Below are 24,497 nucleotides of genomic sequence, written 5' to 3' on the forward strand. Positions count from 1 at the left end.
TCTTGGTGCTAGAACGGCAAATTTCCTCACATCTCTCACAAGGGGCAGCAGGGTGGATAGTCTGACTGTCTGTTTGAAGTTTGCACTTTCTCCCCCTGTCTGCATAAGTTTCCTCCGGGTGTTCCAGATTCCTCCCCACAGCCCAAAGATGTGCAGGTTGGGTAGATTGGCCACGCTATTAATGCCTCTTAGTGTCCAAAAGATGGATGGGGTTGCTGGGTTACGGGGATAGGTAGGGTGCTCTTTCAAAGGGTCGGTGCAGACTCGATGGGCTGAATGGCCTCCTTCTGCACTGTAGTGATTCTATGATGGTCTGCTCTCCACGTAAACCCTGTTGAAAGCACAGAATCTGGCCATTTGGTCTATCCGGTCCATTCTGGTATCCATTCTCCACACAAGCCCCTGCCCACCCCTCTTCATCCCACACTATCAATATGTCCATCTATTCCTTTCCCTCCCTTGTGTTTATCTAGCTTCCCCTTAAATGTATCAACACTATTCACTTCAACCCCTCCATGTGGCAGCGGGTTCCGCATTCTCCCCACTCCCTGTGGGAGCGAGTCCCGCATTCTCCCCACTCCTTGTGGGAGCGAGTTCCACATTCTCCCCACTCCCTGTGGCAGCGGGTTCCACATTCTCCCCACTCCCTGTGGGAGCGAGTTCCACATTCTCCCCACTCCCTGTGGGAGCGAGTTCCACATTCTCCCCACTCCCTGTGTCAGCGAGTTCCGCATTCTCCCCACTCCCTGTGGGAGCGAGTTCCACATTCTCCCCACTCCCTGTGGGAGCGAGTTCCGCATTCTCCCCCACTCCCTGTCGGAGCGAGTTCCACATTCTCCCCACTCTCTGTGGGAGTGAGTTCCACATTCTCCCCACTCCCTGTGGGAGTGAGTTCCACATTCTCCCAACTCCCTGTGTCAGCGAGTTCCACATTCTCCCCCACTCCCTGTGGGAGCGAGTTCCACATTCTCCCACTCCGAGTGGGTTCCGCATTCTCCCCACTCTCTGGGTGAAGGGGTTTCTCCCAAGTCCTCAATCGGATTTTTCCGTGACTATCTTGCGTTGATGGCACCCGGTTGGGGTGTTACCACAATACAGAGCCTGCCCTATTGAACCCCTTCAGAGTTTTAAAACCCTCAATTAGGTCACTCCGTTTTATCTCTTTTAGAGGAAAAAACCCTAGCTTGTTCAATATTTCCTGATATTCACCTTGGTAAGAAGTATTCTTTGGAGAAAAGGGGAGTGATTTGAAGCAATTCATGTTTTTGCTCTGTGGTTACAATTAATAGCTAAATCCCTGATCTACTATATCTTCTCAGCTTAAAATCTTTTCCTTCTTTAAACCCTTAACTATCATTCCAATTGTATTGTATCGCAGGGATCTGATTGTTCAATTCCTTGTCCTGTGGGTACCAACGGAGTCAATTGTTCCTCTTCCTGTGCGTGTAGACATGAAGCATTCTGCTCCCCTATCGATGGCTCGTGCACCTGTAAAGCAGGTAAGGGGGATTCCGTAAAACATGGGGGAGGAATCTGAAAATATGTTTCGCCAGATTGCGGTTGTTCACCTCTTAAGAGTATTTTAAGAGAACAGTCAATGTCACGGGCACCTGTTTTCACCGGGGTGGGGGGGGGGGGGGGGGGGGGGGGGGGGGGGCTTGAGTTCCTTTACCTGTTGCTTTGTCTTAAACTTACATTTTATTGAACCCTTTGACGTAATACAATGTCCCCAGGTGCTTCACAGGAGTGTCACCTTGCGAACTTTGACACTGAGCCACATGAGATGCTTGGACAGGTGACCAAGATCTTGGTTAACGAGGTGTGTTTTAAGGAGCGTCTTGAAGGAGGAGGGAGAGGCAGAGGAAGGTTTACAGAGAGAATTTGAAAAGCCACGGCCCAAGCAGCTGAAGGCTCAGCCGCCAGTGATGGAAGGAGCGGAAAGGGTGGCACGGTAGCACAGTGGTTAGCACTGTTGCTTCACAGCTCCAGGGTCCCAGGTTCGATTCCCGGCTTGGATCAGTGTCTGTGCGGACTCTGCAGGTTCTCCCCGTGTCTGCGTGGGTTTCCACCCACAAGTCCCGAAAGACGTGCTGTTAGGTGGAATTGGACATTCTGAATTCTCCCTCTGTGTACCCGAACAGGCGCTGGAGTGTGGCGACTAGGGGCTTTTCACAGTAACTTCATTGCAGCGTTAATGTGAGCCTACTTGTGACAATAATAAAGATTATTATTATTATTATTAGGAGCAGATTTGAAAATGAGGAGACTAAAATTGAGTCTGCGCTGGACCAGAGGCAAAAGCTGGGATCGAATGAGACTGTTGTTGGCCCTTCTATAAGGATCTTACGACGTGTACACTGTGCATCCATTGGCTCACTAGTGTAGTTAACAGTACTGACACTTAAAAGCTTGCCCGGCGGAACGGAGTGTGCGCAAAGAAATCAAATTAAATTGTCTCACTTTCATCCCTGGTCCCAGGAGACAGCTAATGCATTTTCAAAGCAAATTCCAGTTTCACACAAGGGCAGTATTTCGACTTTGCCGCGACTGGGACAGCCAGCATTGAAAACCAGTGCTGGAGATGCTGCTATGGTGGTGTCCTGACACTGATACTAGGGCTTCACATTACAAATTCTAAACCTGCCTGTAAATGGAACCGCCAAGAAAAAAAGTTCAAGAAAAGGAACTCAATTGTTTTACAAATGTTGTTAAAACAATTGTAAAGAAATGCATTTCATTCATTTATCTTTGACGCCCCACTTGAATAATTAGCGAGTAATGCTGGGATGTCGCAATGTCAGTTCGAGTAGTCCTTCTATAATTTCATTACATTACCCCACACAGTTAATATTGGGAGCTTGTTTTAGACCGGGGGGGGGGAGGGGGTCAGCTTGACTAACTCAATCCTACTCTCACCTGATATTCAAGAGATGTGTTTTCGCCCAGCGAATTATGACCTGGAAAACGTGGCTTTCAGTAGGGAATCGGATTCCTATTCGACAAGGAAAGATCTGCAGGGGCTTGGGGAAAGAATTATTTTGTTCTCTACGCATAACAATTCTCTGAATCAAAGCAAAAAGTTAAATTCGTGACAATTGGGAGGGAACAGAAATGCACCTGCATGCCACCTCTGGTTTAATAAACCCACAAAGATGATCATAGGGGCTGGTTTAGCACAATGGGCTAAACAGCTGGCTTGTAATGCAGAACAATGCCAGCAGCGCGGGTTCAATTCCCGTACCGGACTCCCCGAACAGGTGCCGGAATGTGGCGACTAGGGGCTTTTCACAGTATTTTCATTGAAACCTACTTGTGACAATAAGCGATTATTATTATTAGTTATAATAGCGTAGACCACAGCATGGGAGAGGAATGCTAGTTGTACAATGTTCAAAGTATGCTATCATGTTTGTAGCATCCTACACGACAGGAGGAGGCCACTCAGCCCATCACACCTGTGCTGGTTTATTAAAGGTCTATAATAATAATTCTTATTGCCACAAGTAGGCTTACATTAACACTGCAATGAAGTTACTGTGAAAATCCCCTAGTCGTCACATTCCGGCGCCTGTTCGGGTACACGGAGGGAAGATTCAGAATGTCCAATTCACCTAACAGCACATCTTTCGGGACTTGTGGGAGGAAACCGGAGCGCCCGGAGGAAACCCATGCAGACACGGGGAGACCGTGCAGACTCCGCACAGACAGTCACCCAAGCCGGGAATCGAACCTGGGACCCTGGAGCTGTGAAGTAACAGTGATAACCACTGTGCTACCGTGCAGTCCCCTGCTCTCATCCTGAAAATGTTTCCTTTTCAAGTGATTATCCAAATGCCCTTTTGAAAGTTGCCAATGTGTCTGCTTCCACCGCCCAATCAGGCAGCACCTTCCAGATCACAACAACTCACTGAGTAAATCACATTTCTTCTCGTCCCCCAGTCTGCTTCACTGACCAGTGGCCTTAAATCTGTGTCGTTTGGTCACTGACCCTCCTGCCAGTGGAAATAGCCACCATCTACTTACACTGGCCAAAATCTGGGGTGGGATTCTTCGACCCCCCGCCGGGTGGGAGAATCGCCGGGGGTCGGCGTGAATCCCGCCCCCGCCGTCCTCCCAGTTCTCCCACCCTCCAAAATCTGGTCCGGCGTGAGTCGCGCCGCTTGGAGAATGGTGGGGTCCAGCGCGACTCAATGGGCGCCGGTGCCGCTCGAATTCTCCGGTCGGGGCCCACCGATCCGCGGGCGGGCTGGTGTCGTGGGGGCACTCTCTTGTTCCGCACCGGAGGCCGTGGTCTTCTGCCATACCCGGTGGGGAAGCGATTCCCTCTGCGCATGCGCGGGGATGACGCCAGCACGCTGTAGCGCTCCCGCGCACGCGCTGACTCGTGCCGGCCGGCGGAGGCCCTTCAGCGTCGGTCGCCGTGGTGCCAAGCCCCTATCCCGCCGGCCGGCGGGGCGCCAACCACTCCGGGGCGGGCCTAACACCTGAAGATGCAGAGGATTCCGCACCTTTGGGACGGCCCGACTCCGGAGTGGTTCACGCCACTCCGTCCCGCCGGGACCCCCCGCCCCGCCGGGTACAGGAGGATCCCGCCCCTGACATTTACTCGTGTCTTTGAACTTTTTCTTCAGCAACTGGGAGAAAATCTGCATCAAGGGAAAAAAATAATCCCTGGCCAATGCAGTGAACGAAGCTTGCACCAAATTCCCTTTGATGGCGTGTGACTCCAGTTTATGCCCATTTCACTTGCGTTCCAATTCAAAGGCGTTTGTTATTCACTCTTGCAATGCGGGTGTCATTGGCACAGTTGGCATTTCTTCTCCATCCCTAGATGCCCCTGATACACTATCAATTACGACGAGACGAGAGTAGAATTTAATCGAGGCTTGATTACACAGAGATGTGTGGCCTCCTACAGCAGCTGGCGAAATGGCTGCTGTACGGGGAGCACACACATTTATACTCCGCCTACTGTGCGGAGCCAGCAGGCAGGGATCTACCCCCGTACCCGTAGTACCGGGGCCTTACCGTAATACCAGTATATACAATATAATACAACAGTGGTGACTACCACAGCCCTTCAGAAAGGTTACTGGACCCTTCCCTTGGGGAGTTGCAGTCCACGTGGTGAAGGTGTCCCATCATGGGGAGTTCCTGCGTCTTCATCCAGTGACCATGAAGGAAAAATCATCAAATTGAACCATGCTACTTCATATGAACTTCCAATTATAAGCTGGAACTTTTAGCCTCAAGTTTCCTAAGTTGCATTCAATATATTAAAATATGTAAGAGATGGCTGTGTTTTGAGAGTCTTTCTCCAGCTGCATAGACCATAAGCTCCAGAATTCCCTCCCTGCACCTCTCCATCTCTCTTCTCTGTCCTCTTCTATAATGCTCCTTAAAGCCTACCGCTGAGGCCAAGCTTTTTGGTTCTAATAAATCCTTATGTGGTTCAGTGTCGATCTCGATAGCGCCCCTGCTCTTTCGGGCATTTCACTCCGTAAAAGATGCTATACAAATGCAAGATATTGTAGCTGGAATGGGGAGGAGAGGAAGGGAGATTAATTGTTTTCAGAGGGCGAATGAAGATTACATTTTTCTGGATATGAAAACAGCTCTCGTAACCGCACGAGACAAGGCAAATCTGTGCAGTGCGAATTATTATTGCTTTGAACCCGCAGGTTGGCATGGAGTCGATTGTTCCATTCCCTGCCCCCGTGGCCGGTGGGGTCTCGGCTGCAACTCAACCTGTCGTTGTGCCAATGGAGGAGCATGTGACGCACTGGATGGGACCTGCACCTGTTTAGCAGGGTGGCGAGGTGTTAAGTGTTTGCATCCATGTCAGGTAATCGTGCTGTGTACTGAAAATTGTTGTATTAATCCCGTACATTTTGCAATGTAGCCACTATGTTGAAATGAATTATTGCTTTGTCTTGTTGGTAAGCAAAGATTTAACGTTATTAAATTCAAACCTAATACTGGTTGCAGGAATACTAACAAGGAAAAGGTTGGGTGAGTGTAACCTGGTTCTACAAAACATATAAATTGTCGATAATCTTCCAACTTTCTTCTTTTACCTTTTGGTTTGTTTTGAACTAATGCTTGAAACCCCGAATGTTTCTGTTGTGTATTTTCATTAAAAAGTGTACTCAAACCCCTTGGGGGGGGGGGAGGAATTCAACTCTGCCAGCTTCTTGCCTCTCAGCCAGTCACGCCAAACTCCTGCCCACGCCAAGATGGTGCAGTCCTTAGACAGATCCTCAAGGTCGAGAGCTGTTCATGGGTGTTCTGCAAGCCCACCTTTAGGCTCCCCCGGTGGCTTTTATTATTATAGAATGTTGGCAAGATGGACACAGTGGTTGGGCATCTTTAGATGATGTAATGGTTGCTTCAACGTCCCGATGGCCTGCTTCATGATAATCCTGGTGGGTCCTTGGCCGTTGTTACACACTCATTTTCCTCATGTGATTGTGTAATGGAGGGGAGTCAGCTGCCTCATGTGGAGGGGAGGAGCCTTTGGCCACGAGAAACCATCCTCTGGTTTATCCACGAGGTATGTTGACGGCAGGCTGATGAATACATGTGGCTGCTGCCAGGATTGTGGGCGCTCACTAACATGCTGGTTTGTGTATGGCCACACATGAACCACATTAACGGAATGGCAGCCCTTGCGTTTCCTGTGCTGTGACGAATGTGATTCACACTATATATAGTTGCCAATATCACTCCATGTATATATGTTCGTTATCTACCCACTGTAAGTGCAGTTGCACTATCCGACCACTAGGGGGAGTCGCTCTGGGAGTACGCGAGAGTTTGTACTGGGCTCCTCCCTTGGCTCTGCCCAGGACTCCTCCCCCTGGGACCGATGTATAAAGATCAGTGCCTTAGTGCCAGCCTGCCAGTTCACCTGAAGTTCAACGACGAATAGGCTGGCTCTATTGTAAGTGTATTAAAGCCTCTGTTCAGATCCAACTACACGTGTTCGCTGAATTGATGGTTCCATCATGTACATCTCGCCTTTGATATGCAGTCTTCAGCTCCTCCCCTGGACCATCGGTAATGCCGCCACTCCGGCGAAGCCACACACTGCACATCCCGCCTGTCTCCACTTACAGAGAACAGGACGAAATTGCCTCTCCTCACACACAGAGCCCATGTTACCTGCCGGGAGCACCGATGCATGGAATTCTGGGAGGTGTTGGGTATGTCAATTGCTCCCACCTGGAAAGATCGGTGCGTTAAACCTCAACGCCACTTTATGGCTGGCCAGTGACGGTGCTGTCCCCTCCCTGTTTGAGGCTGAAGGTTGGGTGAAGGAGATGCCAGTGTGGAGGTAGAAGAGGGGTGGGCCTTCTGAGTAGAACCCTCCTCCTCCCATCCCTCTTCGCCTCTCTGCAACGTCTGCTCCATTTGTTGGTCGCGCAAGACCAGCGTGCTGCGGACTCGCACAGAATCATTACTGCACAGAATGAGGCCATTCGGCCCATCTCGTTGGTACCAGCCCTCAAAACAAGAAGTTCACTTGTTGCCATTTCCCGGTCTTTTCCCCATAACCCTGCACATTCTTCCTTTTCAGATAACAGTCCAACACCCTTTCGAAAGCCTCAGTTGAACCTGCCTCCGCGGCACTTGCAGGCAGTCCATTCCAGATCTTCACCACTCGCTGTGTGAAAGATTATTTGGCTTCCCCACCGCTCACCACAAAACCTCCACAAAACAAACCCAGCCATTTGCTTCCCCTGCCTTAGCGGCAGCAGAAATCAGTCAAAGGCATCTCACCTGCCCTCGGAGGCCCCTTTGTGCCAACTGAACACACATCCAGCTGGGACTTAATAGCCATTCGGCCCCTCAAGCCTGTTTCACTATTGAGCTAGATCACGACTGACCTTTTACCTCAGCTCTTTTTTAAAATAAACATTTTATTGAGGTATTTATGGTTTTACAATAACAACAAAATAACCAATGTACATGAATTTATAAACATAGTGCAAAAGCCGTCTCCCTCCCTTACAGGTCCCACCTTTACTAGCCCCCTACTCTAAACTAAGCTAACCTCCAGCCCCCTCCTCCCACCCCCCTTCTGCTGACAGTTAATTTTCCGCAAAGAAGTCGCCGAACGGTTGCCACCTCCGGGCGAACACTAACATTGACCCTTTCAAGGCAAACTTGATTTTCTCCAGACAGAGAAAGCTAGCCATGTCTGATAGCGAGTGGACTTTGAGTCCCTCCAGGCTAATAGTATCCGTCTCCGGGCTACCAGGGAAGCAAAGGCCAGAACATCTGCCTCTTTCTCCTCCTGGATTCCCGGATCTTCCGACACCCCGAAAATCACCACCTCTGGAGTCGGTGCCACCCTTGTTTTTAACACCATGGACATGACATCCGCAAACCCCTGCCAAAATCCCCTAAGCTTTGGACATGTCCAGAACATGTGGGCATGGTTCGCTGGTCCTCCCGCACACCTTGCGCACTAATCTTCTACCCCAAAGAACCTGCTCATCCGGGCCACTGTCATGTGGGCCCGGTGAATGACCTTGAATTGTATCAGGCTGAGCCTGGCACATGTTGTGGACGCGTTGACCCGACTCAACGTGTCCGCCCAGAGACCATCCTTTTACTCAGCTCGGTTTCCCCCACACTATCTCCATATCCCTTGGTATCTTTAGGATCCAGAGATCTATCAATCTCAGCCTTGAACATACTCCACGCTGAGCTTCCATTGCCCTCTGGAATCGGGAATTCAAAAGCTTCCTCACCCTCTTTAGTGAAGAAATTCTTCCTCCTCTAACTCTTAAATGGCCGACACTTCAGTGGCTCTGCACAGGCTAATTCTGTGAAGCACACATCGAACCAGCTGCAATGGACTGAGGCCACAATCAAAACATTTCACACTCTGATGTACCATCAATTCGACTCAAGACACATTTAGGATCTGAACTGTGGCTTTAATCAGCTAGTTGTTAGCCCGGTGGTCGACTACAGAGAATGACTGACCGCCGGGAACTCTGGGTACTTATACCCCACCTCGGAGGCGGGGCCTACTTGCCTCTCGACTAATTGGAGAGCAGTCACATGACTAGTCCCAACCAATCGGACGAGAGGCACATGACCAGCCAGAGCCAATGGGAAGCCTGTGCTCTGCACCAATGGCAATGCTCATATCCATACCACCACACACTCCGACCTCAAAATCAAAACCTTTTACATTTACTTTGTGTTCCTTTTGAGTCATTAAATCTACAACAAAGCAAGTAAGCCAAAGTTAAAAGCAAGTTACAGCAGGTGCTGGAATCTGAAACAAAAACAGAAAACGCTGGACAATCTCAGCGGGTCTGACAGCGTCTGTGGAGAGAGACGGGAGCGAACGTTTCGAGTCTGGATGACTCTTTGTCAAAGCTGAGACGACTGGAAATAGGGTCAGAGTTATACTGTAGTGTGTGGGGGGTGGAGCGGTGGGGCTGGACAGAGGGCCAGCGATAGGTGGAGATTGACAAAGATGTTGTGGACAGAAAGACAAAAGGAATATAAATGGAGACGATTAAGGCTAAGAAGGGAGCTGATAGTGGCACATCAAGAGATTAGAATGTGTGAATGGCAGAACAGTGTGTCAAAGGACAACTAGGAACAGGAAATCATAGAATCTACTGTGCAGAAGGAGGCCATTCGGCCCATCGAGTTTGCACCGGCTCTTTGAAAGGGCACCCTACCCAAGCCCACACCCCCACCCCATCCCCACAACCCAGTCACCCCACCCAACACTAAGGGCAATTTTGGACACTAAGGGCAATTTAGCACGGCCAATCCACCTAACCTGCACATCTTTGGACTGTGGGAGGAAACCGGAGCACCCGGAGGAAACCCACGCACACACGGGGAGAATGTGCAGACTCCACACGAACCCAAGTCGGGAATCAAACCTGGGACCCTGGAGCTGTGAAGCAATTGTGCTAACCACCATGCTACCGTGCTGCCCCAAGTGGGGGTGGGGGAAGGGGCCGGGGGGGGAATGGATCAATGGTAGAAATGAAAATAAATTGATAGAAATAAAAATGGGGTGAAGGTGGAGGAGAGAGTTCACAGTCTGAAGTTGTTGAACTCAATGTTAAGTCTGGAAGGCTGTAACGTGTCTAATGGGAAGATGAGGGGCTGTTCCTCCAGTTTGCGCTGGGCTTCACTGGAACATTGCAGCAGGCCAAGCTAGGGTGGAAGTGGACGTGAGGGGAGGACAGGGAGTAGAAATGGCAGCGACAGGAAGGCCTGTGTCCTGCTTGTGGATGGACTGAAGGTGTTCTGCAAAGTGGTCACCCAGTCTGTGTTTAGTCTCTCCAATGCAGAGTATACCGCACTGGGAGCAGAGAATGCAAAGACCGGATTGAAGGAGGTGCACGTGAAGCGCTGCCTCATTTTAAAAGAGTGTTTAGGCCCTGGAATGATGAGCAGGGAGGAGGTAAAGGGGCGGGTGTTACACTTTCTGCGATTGCATGGGAAGATGCCGTGAGAAGAGGGCGAGGTGGGAGGAGAGGACCAGGATATCCTGGAGGGAACGCTCCTTGCGGAATACTGACAGGGGGAATTTAGGGAAGATGTGTTTGGTGGTGGTATCATGCTGGAGTTGGTGGAACTGGCAGAGGATGATTCTTTGTATGCAGAGTCTGGTGGGGTGAAAAGTGAGGACAAGGGGCTCCCTATCCTGGTTCTGCGAGGGAGGGGATGGGGCGAGGGCAGATATGCGGGAGATGAATTGGACACGGTTGAGAGTCCTGTCGAGGACTCGGAATGACTCAAGTGGTTCTCAAAGGCCACTTTTTTTTCTGCTCACCAAGTGTAAGATTGGAGTGGACATTGTCAGACTGTCATTGGATACAGTGACCCAGGAATTATTGCAGCCGCAATGTCTTCATCAACCTGTCATTCCTGCCCCCTTCATACCAAGATAAACCAGAGGTTGGCTTCTTGTAGACAAAGGCTTCTCTCTCGCCATGAGGCTGATGACTCCCCTCCACCACACAATCCCATGAGGACAATGAGTGTGTAATTCAGGATGTGTCACCTAATTCCAAAATGTACAGACTAGTTGGATTGGAGACTTTCTGCAAGATTCCGTTTAGTCACAGCCGATGTTGACAGTTGTGGCTCTCCCTGCACAATATGAAGCTGTTCAGGGGCATCGGACGTGGAGACACCAGGAGGGAGGAGTTATTTTAGGGGGTTGGGGTACAACATCTGCTTGCTCTGTAACGCAGGTCACTATGGCTTCGGCACAAGCTATCAGGCTGCAATCGTCCACTCATGAATGCCAGTTTGGTGACCCCTCGCAAAGGGCAGCAGAAGGAAAGATCAAAGCCTGATGGTGAAGTGAGGCATTAGTTTACTGATTTATCCAACGGCAGTAACTTAAAGTGATCAAGGTTATGGTTAATTTGTATGGAGCATTGGAACAGTAGGAGGCCATTCAGCCCCTCAAGCCTGATCTGTACCTTTGCTCCATTTCATAGAGTTTACAGTGCAGAAGGAGGCCATTCGGCCCATCGAGTCTGCACCGGCTCTTGGAAAGAGCACCTACACAAGGTCAACACCTCCACCCTATCCCCATAATCCAGCAACCCAACCCAACACTAAGGGCAATTTTGGACACTAACGGCAATTTATCATGGCCAATCCACCTAACCTGCACATCTTTGGACTGTGTGAGGAAACCGGAGCACCCGGAGGAAACCCACGCACACACGGGGAGGATGTGCAGACTCCGCACAGACAGTGACCCAAGCCGGAATCGAACCTGGGACCCTGGAGCTGTGAAGCAATTATGCTAGCCACAATGCTACCGTGCGGCCCAAATTCCATAATTTACTTGCCCTGATTCCATAATCCTCAACACCCTTACCGAACAATCTATTCATCTCAGTTCTGAACGTTTCAGTTGACCCCTGATTTTGGTGGGGGGGGGGGGGGGGGGCAGAGTTCCAGATTTCCTGTTGTGTGATTAAGTGTTTCCTGACCTCAGCCTTGAACTGTACAGCTCTAATGCTGTTAGCACAGCCGGTTGTAATATGTGGATCTTCTTTGCTTATTTTTTTGCAACTTCGACCTTATCCTGAGGGTGAATGTGTTTGTGGTTGGCAGGATGGTTCATACGGAATAAACTGCATTGAGCGCTGTGACTGCAGCCACGCTGATGGATGCCATCCCACCACGGGCTATTGCCGCTGCCTTGCTGGGTGGACAGGTCTGTTGCATTTTTCCCCAATTTTAATGTAAGAATTGGATTGCACTGAATGTACAGAACACAAACAGTCCATTCAGCCCAGCAGGCCTGTGCTGGTGTTTGTGCTCCACACACACTCTCACCCCTCTTCCTCTTGCTCCATCACCCTATTCTTCAGTTCCTTTTTCTTCTCATGAGCCGAGTTTAATGGCTGGTGGGATTTTCCTGCCCTGGGCCGGACTCTCCACCCGTACAATTGAGGACAAGTCGGCGGTTGGGTGGGGGAAAGTCTGCCTGGATAATTTAATGGGCTCCCCTGACCACAAACCCGTCAGAGGGGGATTGTTCTACCCTATCCCCTGGGCTTAGCTCGCTTCCCCGAGATTGCATCTTTACTCTTCGCCTCAACCATTCCCTGAGCTGGCGAGTTCCACATTCTCCCCAACCTCTCGCGATGTTTCTGCTCAACCCCATCTTTAAATTACTGGTGTGACATATCGGGTCGATAGATTTCCCGGTAGAAGTTGCTACAGACAGGACAAGGACAAATTATTAGTGGCTGTGGTATATCTCTGGCCTGTAGTTTGCATCTCCCATATGAGTGGAAACACCTTGGGCGGGATTCTCCGACCCCCACCGGGCCGGAGAATCGCCGGGGGGTGGGGGGGGGGGGGGGGGGGGGGGGGGGGCGGCGTGAATCCCACCCCGATGCTAGCTGCCGGATTCTCCGGCGCCGGTTTTTCGGCGGGAGCAGTAATCACGTTGCGCCGGTCGGGGGCCGTTGGCCGCCCCCTCTGGCTGGGGGACTCATTTCCTACGTGCCGGCCCCTGTAGTCCTGCACCATGTTGTGTCAGGGCTGGCGAGTTGAAGGAAGCCACTGCGCATGCGCGCGTTGGTGCCGACGGCTCTGTGCATGCGCGGATCCCGCAGCCCCCAGTTCGCGCCGGGATCGGCAGCTGGAGCGGCACAGAGAGTCATAGAATCATAGAATTTACAGTGCAGAAGGAGGCCATTCAGCCCATCGAGTCTGGACCAGCTCTTACAAAGAGCATCCTACTCAAGCCCACATATCTACCCTATCCCCGTAACCCAGTAACCCCCACTTAACATATTTTGGACACTAAGGGGCAATTTATCATGGCCAATCCACCTAACCTGCACATCTTTGGACTGTGGGAGGAAACCGGAGCGCCCGGAGAAAACCCACGCAGACACGGGGAGACCGTGCAGACTCCGCACAGACAGTGACCCAAGCCGGGATTCGAACCTGGGACCCTGGAGCTGTGAAGCAATTGTGCTAACCGCTGAGCGACATGAACCGTTCCAGCGCTGTGCTGGCCCCCTGTAGGGACCAGAATTAGCCCTGGGAGTGGCCCGTTCACGCCATCGTAAAACACGACGGCGTTTACGACGGCGTGGACACTCTGCTGCGGGATGGGAGAATCCCGTCCAGATTTAATTCTGTTGAATCACAACCAATCTCTCCGTGTCCGCCCTATTAAACCCCATCAGAATCTTTTATGTTTCTGTGAGAGCTCCGATCAGTTTCCTCAGCTCCAGACACAATAGACCCAATTTAGTCAGGCGATCATCATAGGACAACCTCCACATCCCAGGGCCCAATTTAGTGATCCTTCATTGCATCAAATGTATCCTTTCTTAAATGGGGAGGCCGAAACGATGCACAGTACTTCAGATGTGGTCGCAGCAGAAAATCTGCACAACTGCAGGACTTTTTTATTTTTGTACTCTGATCCCCTTGAAATGAAGGAGGACTTCCCAATTGCAAGCAAGTACGCAGATGCTTACTTTCTGAGTTCCTTGTGCTAGCACACCCAAGCCTCTTCAAACATCGACAATTACAATTTTCACACGTTTAAAAAAACATTCTGCTTTTCTATTCTTGCAACAAAAGTGAATACCCTCCCTTTTCCCCACCATAGAATTGAACCTGTTATACTTCATCTGGCATTTTGTAACCCCTCAATTAATCTGTCTACATCTCCTTTCAGCCTCTCTGGGTCCTACCGGCAATCTGAAATGAAAGGAAATGAAAATTGCTTATTGTCACGAGTAGGCTTCAAATGAAGCTACTGTGAAAAGCCCCTAGTTGCCACATTCCGGCACCGGTTCGGGGAGGGGAATCAAACCATGCTGCTGGCCTGCCTTGGTCTGCTTTCAAAGCCAGCGATTTAGCCCTGTGCTAAACAGCCCCTGTGCATGCCCCACATCTTCCCACATAGCTTGGCATCATTGTCAAAAATTATTCTCTGCCTCTTCACCTAAGTCATTAACATAGATCGTACATAGCTGAGGCCCCAGCACTGATCCTTGCAGCTCGTCAGTGTTCACCGTCAGTCACTACGAGACCACTGACTGATGAATATGGGGTGCATCCAACCCCCGGGGTCTGTGGTTTCTGGTCTTTAGCTTGGTGTACAAAGACGAGGAAAGTTTCAACAGGAATCCCGAGCCCCATCTCTGGTCTCCTCTGCAGGGCAGAATTCCAATGGGGCTTCAGGCCTTCTGCTCTCTCTCATCTCGGTTGTGCGCGAGCCCTGGGCCGCTTGTTCCTGGGATCGAAGGCCATGTGCAAGACAAGACAGGTTGCTGGCTGATGGAAACCCATCTAGTCGAGGGTGCAGTTATTGAGGGGCAGGGGGTTGGGGGGGGGGGGGGGGTTGGGGAGGGGGAGGGCGACACTAGTGCAGCGCCAGAAGAGATGAGAAGGTACATCAAAAGGGGGGGGAAATGTGTCTCAAAGGTCAGATCAGGCACACCGAAGACTCCTATCGAGACTGTGGTCTTAAACGGGTCAATGTTGTGGGTCTCTGCCAGGCACCGCTGTCCCTTGGCAGAAGAGATTTCTGGTCCCTTTGCCACCATCTTGGCAGCCCCAGCAAGCAGTGGGGAGTGGAGTAGAAAGAAGGGACTCTATTTCTACCCCCCACCCCTTCCCTAATCCTCAACGGCCATGGCCAGGCCCAACTTCAGTGTGAGGGCGGGTAGCGACGGGGGCGAACTCAGTGTTAGGACAGCAAAGCACCTGCAGGGTGCAGCTGCCCAACCTCCCCATCACTCTGTGTTTACTGATGAACATTTAACCTAATTGTGAGTAATCTGTCCATTTCCTCTTCCCGCTAACAGCAGAATAGGTCGACCAGTTATCTTGTTGATTCCAATGTAATTATTAAGAAAGGTGGGATAGAAAAACAACTTGAAGCACCATAACAACATTAATTTTATTTTTTACTGTTCAATGTTGCAACTGCCCATTTGGCAGAGGGAATTGTTATTCTCAATGCCCGTCTGTCCTGATTGTGGGCTGCAATCCAAGACTATTTCTTCCTTGCAGAAAATAAGTTTATTTTAAGGTATAAAGTAACTCCAGTTGCCTGAAGAAAGATGTAGGATGTAACGGATTAAATCTTCTCAGTCTGTGCGAATTGATTAAGCAGTTTGTAAAACTGCAATACTGTACTGATATGTTTAAAAATAAAAGTTTTCACGCTATACGTGATTTAGGAATGTGATAACCAGATAACATTTACAGCACAGAAACAGGGCATTTGGCATTAATAATGGAATATAAGGAAATGGCGGAAGCATTGACCAGGTATTTTGTGTCCGACTTCACTGTTGATGACTTAGAAATATTCCCAAAGACACTTGAAGCTCAAGAGGTGGAAGGGAGGGAGGAACATCAAACAATCGCCATCACCAGAGGAAAGATACTGGGGAAATTATTAGGCCCAAAGGCTGACAAGTCCCCAGTAGCAGATGGCCTGCATCCCGGGATCTTGAAAATAAGTGGCTGCAGAGATAGTGGAGGCATTGGTTATAATCTTCCAAGATTCCTTTGATTCTGCAAGGGTCCCAGCAGATTGGAAAATAGCAAATGTAACATCTTCATTCAAAAAGAAAAAATGTAGGAAACTATAGGCCAATTACTCTACCATCAATCATAGGAAAATTGTTAGAATCTATTATTTTTTATAAATTAATTTTTATTCAAAATTTTCATAAAATATCAACAACAAAAAGTAACAATTTTTTTTACAAAGAACATAAAAAAACAAAACAAAAAAACACACAGTACCCCCCCCCACCCCCCCCCCCCCGCGCATACACAAAGGAAGAAGTAAATTAACACCCGCCAATCGCACAAAACACGCGCCCGCCCCTTCGACAACCCCCCCCCCGTGTATACATAGAGAAATAAATAAATCAACGCCCGCCATTAGCATAGAACAACTATGCCCGTCCCTTCGGTCCAAAACAACGAAACAACCCCCCCCCCCCCCCCCCCCCCCCCCCCTCCCCCTGGGTTGCTGCTGCTGCTGCCGGCCTTTTCCTATCGTTCTGCCAGGAAATCCAGGAATGGCTGCCACCTCCTAAAAAATCCCTGCACTGACCCCCTTAGGGCAAATTTCACCTTCTCTAGTTTAAGAAACCCTGCCATATCGTTGACCCAGGCCTCCACGCTTGGGGGCCTCGCATCCTTCCACTGAAGAAGAATCCTCTGCCGGGCTACTAGGGACGCAAAGGTCAGAACCCAGAACACCGGCCTCTTTCGCCTCCTGCACTCCCGGCTCCATTGCAACCCCAAGAATTGCGAGCCCTCAGCCCGGATTGACCCTGGATCCTACCACCCTCGACACCGTCCTTGCTACCCCCTTCCAAAATTCCCCCAGCGCCGGGCATGCCCAGAACATATGGGCATGATTTACTGGGCTCCCTGAGCACCTAATACACCTGTCCTCACTCCCAAAGAATCGACTCATCCTTGTCCCGGTCATATGAGCCCTATGCAGCACCTTAAACTGTATGAGGCCATGCATCGCACAAGATGAGGAGGAGTTCACCCTCCCCAGGGCGTCCGCCCACGTCCCCCCCTCCATCTCCTCACCCAGCTCCTCCTCCCATTTACCCTTCAGCTCCTCGACCGAGGCCTCATCCATCTCCTGCATCACCTGGTACGCTGCCGAGATCCTCCCCTCACCAACCCACACCCCCGGGAGCACCCTGTCCTGGATCCCACGCGGCAGCAGCAGAGGGAACCCCGCCACCTGCCGCCTGACAAACGCCCTTACCTGCATGTACCTAAAGGCGCTCCCCGGGGGGAGCCCGAACTTCCCCTCCAGCTCACCCAGGCTCGCAAACTTCCCATCTACAAACAGGTCCCTCAACCTCCTGATACCTGCCCTGTGCCAACTCAGGAACCCGGCATCAATTCTCCCCGGGACAAACCGGTGGTTGCCCCGTATCGGGGCCCCCATCGAGGCCCCCACCTCCCCCCTGTGTCGTCTCCATTGCCCCCAAATTTTGAGGGTAGACTCCACCACCGGGCTGGTGGTATATCTCGTTGGAGGGAGCGGCAGCGGCGCCGTTACCAGCGCCTCTAGGCTCGTGCCCACACAGGACACCATCTCCATCCTCTTCCATGCTGCCCCCTCCCCCTCCATCACCCATTTACGCACCATCGCTGCATTGGCAGCCCAATAGTACCCACAGAGGTTGGGCAGCGCCACCCCCCACCCATCCCTGCCCCGCTCCAAGAACACCCTTCTCACCGTCGGAGTCCCACACAAACCCCGTAATGCTCCGGTTAACCCGCCTGAAAAAGGCCTTCGGGATAAGGATGGGGAGGCCCTGGAACAGGGACAGAAACCTCGGGAGCTCCGTCATTTTGACTGACTGTACCCTACCCGCCAGAGTCAGCGGCAACATGTCCCACCTCAAACTCCTCCTCCATTTGCTCCACCAACCTTGTGAGGTTAAGCTTATGCAAGGCCCCCCCAACTCCTGGCCACCTGAACCCCCAAGTACCTGAAGCTCCTCTCTGCCCATTTCAGTGGGAGCCTCTCAATCCCCCCCTCCTGGTCCCCCGGGTGTACCACAAACAGCTCGCTCTTCCCCAAGTTGAGCTTGTATCCTGAGAAATCCCCAAATTCCCAGAGAATCCCCATCACCACCGGCATTCCTCCCACCGGGTCCGCCACATACAACAATACGTCATCCGCATAGAGCGACACTCGGTGCTCCTCCCCACCCCGGACCAGCCCCCTCCAATTCCCCGACTCCCTCAGCGCCATAGCCACGGTTTCAATTGCCAGCACAAAGAGCAGAGGGGACAAGGGACACCCCTGCCTCGTCCCTCAGAATAGCCGAAAATACTCCGACCTCCTCCTATTCATGGCCACGCTCGCCATCGGGGCCTCATACAACAGCCTCATCCAACTAACAAACCCCTCCCCAAACCCGAACCTTTCCTTTTTGGAAAATAGGAGACAGGTTTAGATAAAGGATCTGGATTGGCGCAGGCTGGGAGGGCCGAAGGGCCTGTTCCTGTGCTGTAATTTTCTTTGTTCTTTGTTCTTTCCAATACCTCCCACAAGTACCCCCACTCAACCCTATCAAAGGCCTTCTCCGCGTCCAGTGCCACCACAATCTCCGCCTCCCCTTCTACCGCCGGCATCATTATAACGTTCAAGAGCCTCCTTATGTTGGTGTCCAGCTGCCTCCCCTTCACAAACCCCGTTTGATCCTCATGGATAACCTGCGGCACACAGTCCTCTATCCTCACGGCTAAGATCTTTGCCAACAGCTTGGCGTCCACATTCAAAAGTGAGATCGGCCTGTATGACCCACACTGCAGGGGATCCTTGTCCCACCTAAGAATCAAGGAGATCAGCGCCCGAGACATCGTCAGGGGCAAAGCCCCCCTTCCCTTGCCTTGTTAAAGGTCCTAACCAACAGGGGACCCAGCAGGTCTGCATACTTCTTGTAAAATTCAGCCTGGAACCCATCCGGCCCCGGCGCCTTCCCCGACTTCATGCTCCCTATCCCTTTGACCAGCTCCTCCAGCTCAACCAGCGCCCCCAGTCCCTCCACCTGTCCCTCCTCCACCCTCGGGAATCTCAACCTGTCCAAAAAGCGCCTCATCCCCCCCTCCTCCGCCGGGGGTCGGACCGATACAGTTTCTCATACAAGTCCCTGAAGACCCCATTATAGAATCTATTATTAAGGAGGTTATAGCAAGATATTTAGAAAAACATAATGGGATCAGGCAGAGTCGGCATGGTTTATGAATGGAAAACTGTGTCATTAGAATTCCTTGAGGAAGGTGGATAAAGGAGAACATGTAGATGTGGTATATTTGGATTTTCAAAAGGCATTCAATCAGATGCCACATCAAAGGGACCTACACAGAATGGTGTAACAGATGACCTATTAGCAAGGATAAGTTTTGGATAACTAACAGCAAGCTCAGAGGAGGGAAATGGGTCATTTTCAGGTTGGCAAGCTATAACTAGTGGTGTATCACAGGGATCAGTGCTGAGGCCTCAACTATTTACAATCTATGTCAATGATTTGGATGAAGGGTCCGAATGTATGGTAGCTAAATTTGGCAATGACGCCAAGGCAGGTCGGAATTTAAGTTATCAAGAGGAGGCAAAGAATCTGGGGACATAACTAGGTTAAGTGAGTGGGGAAAAAAATTAACAGATGGAACATAATGTGGAAAAATGTGTGTTTGGTAGGATAAATAGAAAGGATGTGTGCTATTTAAATGTAGAGAGATTGCAGGAGTTAATGATGCAGAGGGATCTAGGTGTCCTGATATATGAATCACAAAAGGTTAGTATACAGGTACAGCAAGTGATTAGGAAGTCATATAGAATGCTGGCATTTATTACAAGGGGAATGGAATCTAAACGTTGGGATGTTTTGCTGGAGCTGTACAGGGCCTTTGTGAGACTACATCAGGAGTAATCTGAACAGTTTTCATCTCTATGAACATATGAATTAGGAGCAGGAGTCGGCCATTCAGCCTATTGAACATGCTCTGACATTTGATAAGTTCATGGCCAATATGATTGGGGCCTCAACCCTGCACCCTGCCTACCCCCTACACATCTGCACTCTTTGTCAGTCAAGAATCTGGTCTCTTCCATCTCCCATCTCTTAGCATCCACCCTGTCAAGTCCCCTCAGGATCGTTTATGTTTCAATAAGATCACCTCTCACTCTTCTGAACTTCAGTGGGTACAGGCCCAACCTGTCAAACCTTTCCTGAACTACTTCTAATGAAATTATAGCATTTCTTAAATAAGGAGGCCGAAACTGCATGCGGTATTCCAAATATGGCTTTCAGTCAATGCCAACATTCCATTTGTTTTCCTAATCACTTGCTGTACCTGCAAACTAACTTGTTGCAATTCATACTGTGCAGAAAGAGGCCATTTGGCCCAATCGACTCAGCACTGACCCTCTGAAAGAGCGTCCCACCTAACCCCATAACTCCCCGTAACCCCACCTCACCTACACATCTTTGGACTGTGGGAGGAAACCGGAGCACCCGGAGGAAACCCACGCAGTCACGGGGAGAACGTGCAAACTCCGCACACACAGTCACCCGAGACCGGAATTGAACCCGTGTCCCTGGCATTGTGAGGCAGCAGTGCTAACCACTGTGCCACCATGCCGCCCCTGTACCAGGACAACCAGATCCCTCTGTACCACAGAGTTCTGCAATATCTCTCAATTTAAATCTCATTGACAGCAGATCCTGCGACTGGCCATTGACAGGCCGCATCCTGCCACCGATAAACACAGCACTGGGGGGTGGGTTTGAGGAAAGTCCCCCGCCCCACCTCCGAGGTTTCCTTTTTAAAACAGAGGTAAGGAGTGTTTTTTCCCCTCACAGTGTTGTTACTCTGTGGAACTCTCAACCCCACAGAGCTGTGGAAGCTGGGCCACCACTGAGTTCAAGGCTGAGTTAGATCGATATTTGACAGATGAGGGTTATGTCTGGGGGGGCAGGGATGTAGCAGACAGGAAGGTGGAGTTGAGACCACAATCCGATTAGTTTTGAACATATCGAATGGTGGAGGAGGCTCAAAGGGCCAAATGGCCGACTCCTGCTCGTAAGTCCTGTTTTGTTCTGTGTTCATTGTCGAGCAAGGAATCTACACAACTGTTGGTGACTTGTCCAAACCAGGATTTTTTATTAATGTACACGTGGTAAGGTAACAATCAGATATGGAGCAGGTTATCATAGAGTTTCTTTAGACTCCCCGGGAACTACCCCTATGCACCACTGTCCTCATGTACATCTTACAACCTTGTGAGGATGGCCGGATGTGCCCTGACTTATATCTGATGCCACCTGCTGGTGGGAGGTCACACTGCTGAGTACATGCAATATTATCTACAGGCATATCACCACAAGTCCTATATTTCAAATTTCCTAACTGGTGTTTCTGCTCCACATGAGGTTCTTCCCACCCTCTTCATCTCACTTTAAGAACAAACCTTTTACTTCTTCATCCCTCGAGTGTTTGCTTTCCCTTAAATGCATCAACACTACTCACCTCAGCCACCTCAGCTCCCCGTGTTGGCGAGTTCCACATTCTGACCAATCTCTGAGTGAAGAGGGGCGGAATTCTCCGCTCCCCACGCCGGGTGGGAGAATCGCGGGAGGGCCGGGCGACTCACGACACGCCCCCCTGGCGCCCCCCGCGATTCTCCCACCCCCCGCTCGGAAGAATCGGCACACGCCGTTTTTCACGGCGACCGGCAATTCTCCGGCCCGGATGGGCAGAGCGGCCTGCCATTCCCGACCGGTTCACGACAGCGGCAACCACACCTGGTCGCTGCCGTCGTGGACTTGGGCGCCAAAGTGCCGTTTGAAGCTTGTGGGGGGGCGTAGAGGGGAGTGAGCACCACGGCCGTGCTCGGGAGGGGACTGGCCTGCAATCGGTGCCCACCGATTGTCGGGCCGGCATCTCCAAGGGACGCACTCTTTCCCCTCCGCCGCCCCGCAAGATCAAGCCGCCACGTCTTGCGGGGCAGCGGAGGGGAAGACGGCAACCGCGCATGCGCGGGATGGAGCCGTCGTGACGTCAGCCGCGTATGCGCGGGTTGGAGCCGGCCAACCTGCGCATGCGTGGCTGACGTCACATAGGTGCCGCCGTCGCGTCATTCTCGGCACGCCGCCTTGACGCAAGCGTCAAGGGCCGGTGGCCGAGAGTTATGTAGCACCGCTCCTAGCCCCCCTGGGTGGGGGTGAATAAGATGAGAGGAACGGCCTCCGAGGCCGTCGTGAAACTCGGCCGAGTTCACGACGGCCTTCCCGATTTAACGCAGGAGCGGAGAATTCTGCCCGAGGTTTTTCCCATGTTCCCCAGTGAAGTTACGAGTGACTACCTTTTATTTCTGGTCCCTGGCTCTGGCCTCACATATAAGTAGGCCGTCCTTCTCTACGTTTCTCCCATCAAACACATGATTTTAGAGACCTCTATCAAGGCACTCCCGCAATCTTCTCTTTCACAAGAGAAAAGTGTCGCAGCCAGCTCCGTCTTTCAGAAAGGATCTGGAACATATTTCAATTTATTTGGTGAATTAAAAGTACCTCCAGGTTTGTGCCTCACCGTGTCATATTAGTTAACAGATTGGCTTCCAACTATTGAAAATTGGATGTTGTCTGTGATTGCACAATTGGACCTTTAACCCGGGTCATGTCACTACTGCCTCAGACGAATGCCGAATTAAACTTAAGAACCCCACATGTAAAGCATCGGGCATGAAATGAATGTGCGTTTTTTTTTAAGAGCGCTGCCGAGCTGAAGTTTATCGTGCCCATAGTGCAATTGCCTAGCAACTTGGAAGGCTCTGAAAGGGTTCTTTGTCCTTTTCATTGGCATTCCATTCCATCATCGTACAACTTGTCAACATCACAACAGACGCAAGGATTCTGCTAAATGATCATCTTCCTTCAGCTGAGGAGGAAAATGTGTATATTCGTTCATTGATGAAAACGACAGTTGCTCTCGCAATTAAGGGGAAACTTTTGATTTCATTTTTAAATAACGAAAATCGCTCCGTATCAAAATTATGCTTCACTAATTTGCTTTATTTACGCTGTTACATAATACGGCGTACTTTCTGTGGGATTCAGTCAGTGTTCTCATCAGCTGTGGCCAAATGATTCATTCGCTAACAAGACAGGCCCCATTGTAAGACAAGTAGACACAATAAGGGCTAAACTCTGCGATGGATGTTTACTGGCATTCCATTTCAAAAAGAGATATTCACCGGTTGGTGCTGCCAAAATAAAAGGCAAGATTGTCTTCGCTGCACGAAATTTTCTGTTTCGTTAATGTGTCACAAAGTTATGGGGCACGTCCGCCTGTGTGGTCTCAGATGATTTGTCACGCATATTTATCAGATACGTCCTTATTGTTTCGTAACTGCACCTGTAAACCGAGCTCACAGCCTCACGAGATAGCTGCCCCGTTTCTCCGCACTGCCCCTACTTAACCTAGTTGTTCCCTGATGTTGCCACCAGCTGCCCATGAACAATTTACTCGAAAACTTTCAGATTATCGTCAAAGACCATGAAACTACCACCCCTCCCCCCAGAAATTTGGAAAGCCTTGTCCAGCAGGGTCTGTCTGATTGGTGGAACAGACTTGAGGAGCTGAACGACCGCCTCCTGTTCCCTCGGTTCCCATCGCCAACGTGACGAGAAGATGTTTTCCCTCTGCCTGTTATTTCCAAGAGCCTTATTTGGAACTGTTAATCCTTTGTTGACGGTGATGCATTCTTGCATTAGTGGTCTGGGAGCACCATGAATGGGGGCGTTTAGTCAAGCTCCCAGTTGAAGACAGAAACTTGATTAGATTGTTAATGTTGGGCCAAAGTTGGGAGAATGGGGTGGAATTTGTTTTTCTGCGGCAGCTCTGCCAGGAGGTTCAAAGAGAAGAATAGGGAGCCGATGGTACCGGCCCCTCAAGTTCACAACTTTTCTTTCGAAAAGCGAAAATCCAATACTACAACAACTTGCATTTCTACAGCACCTCCTCTGTAGCCAAATATCCCAAGGCCCTTCAGAGAAGCATTTATCAAACATGGATTTAGCACTAAGATTATGGGCAGGACTAACCGACCAACCCGCCGCGGAGACGGCCCACCAGTGGGATTTACCATTCCCGCCGTTGTCAACGGAATTTCCCGTTGACTGCACCACTCGTCTTTGGGAAACCCGTGCGCGGCGTGGGACCGGAATATTCCGCCGGCGTGAACGGCCGGTGAACACGGCGGTGCACGCCGGCGTAGCGTTGGCGTAGCACGGTAGCATTGTGGATAGCACAATCGCTTCACAGCTCCAGGGTCCCAGGTTCGATTCCGGCTTGGGTCACTGTCTGTGCGGAGTCTGCACATCCTCCCCGTGTGTGCGTGGGTTTCCTCCGGGTGCTCCGGTTTCCTCCCACAGTCCAAAGAT

The 24,497-nt window shown here is 50.7% G+C and overlaps 1 protein-coding gene across 2 annotated transcripts in view; it reads left to right on the forward strand.

The window, feature by feature from the left end:
- Positions 1-24,497, forward strand: part of megf10 (multiple EGF-like-domains 10) — a 193,852-nt gene that overhangs the window by 132,379 nt on the left and 36,976 nt on the right. For both annotated transcript variants that reach the window (XM_038804066.1, XM_038804067.1), the window contains exons 11-13: positions 1,379-1,499; positions 5,682-5,845; positions 12,127-12,229. In XM_038804066.1, coding sequence (XP_038659994.1) covers positions 1,379-1,499; positions 5,682-5,845; positions 12,127-12,229 — 388 coding nt within the window. The remainder of the gene's footprint in view (positions 1-1,378; positions 1,500-5,681; positions 5,846-12,126; positions 12,230-24,497) is intronic.

This window comes from Scyliorhinus canicula, chromosome 8 (assembly GCF_902713615.1).
Source record: "Scyliorhinus canicula chromosome 8, sScyCan1.1, whole genome shotgun sequence".
Lineage (NCBI taxonomy): Eukaryota > Metazoa > Chordata > Chondrichthyes > Carcharhiniformes > Scyliorhinidae > Scyliorhinus > Scyliorhinus canicula.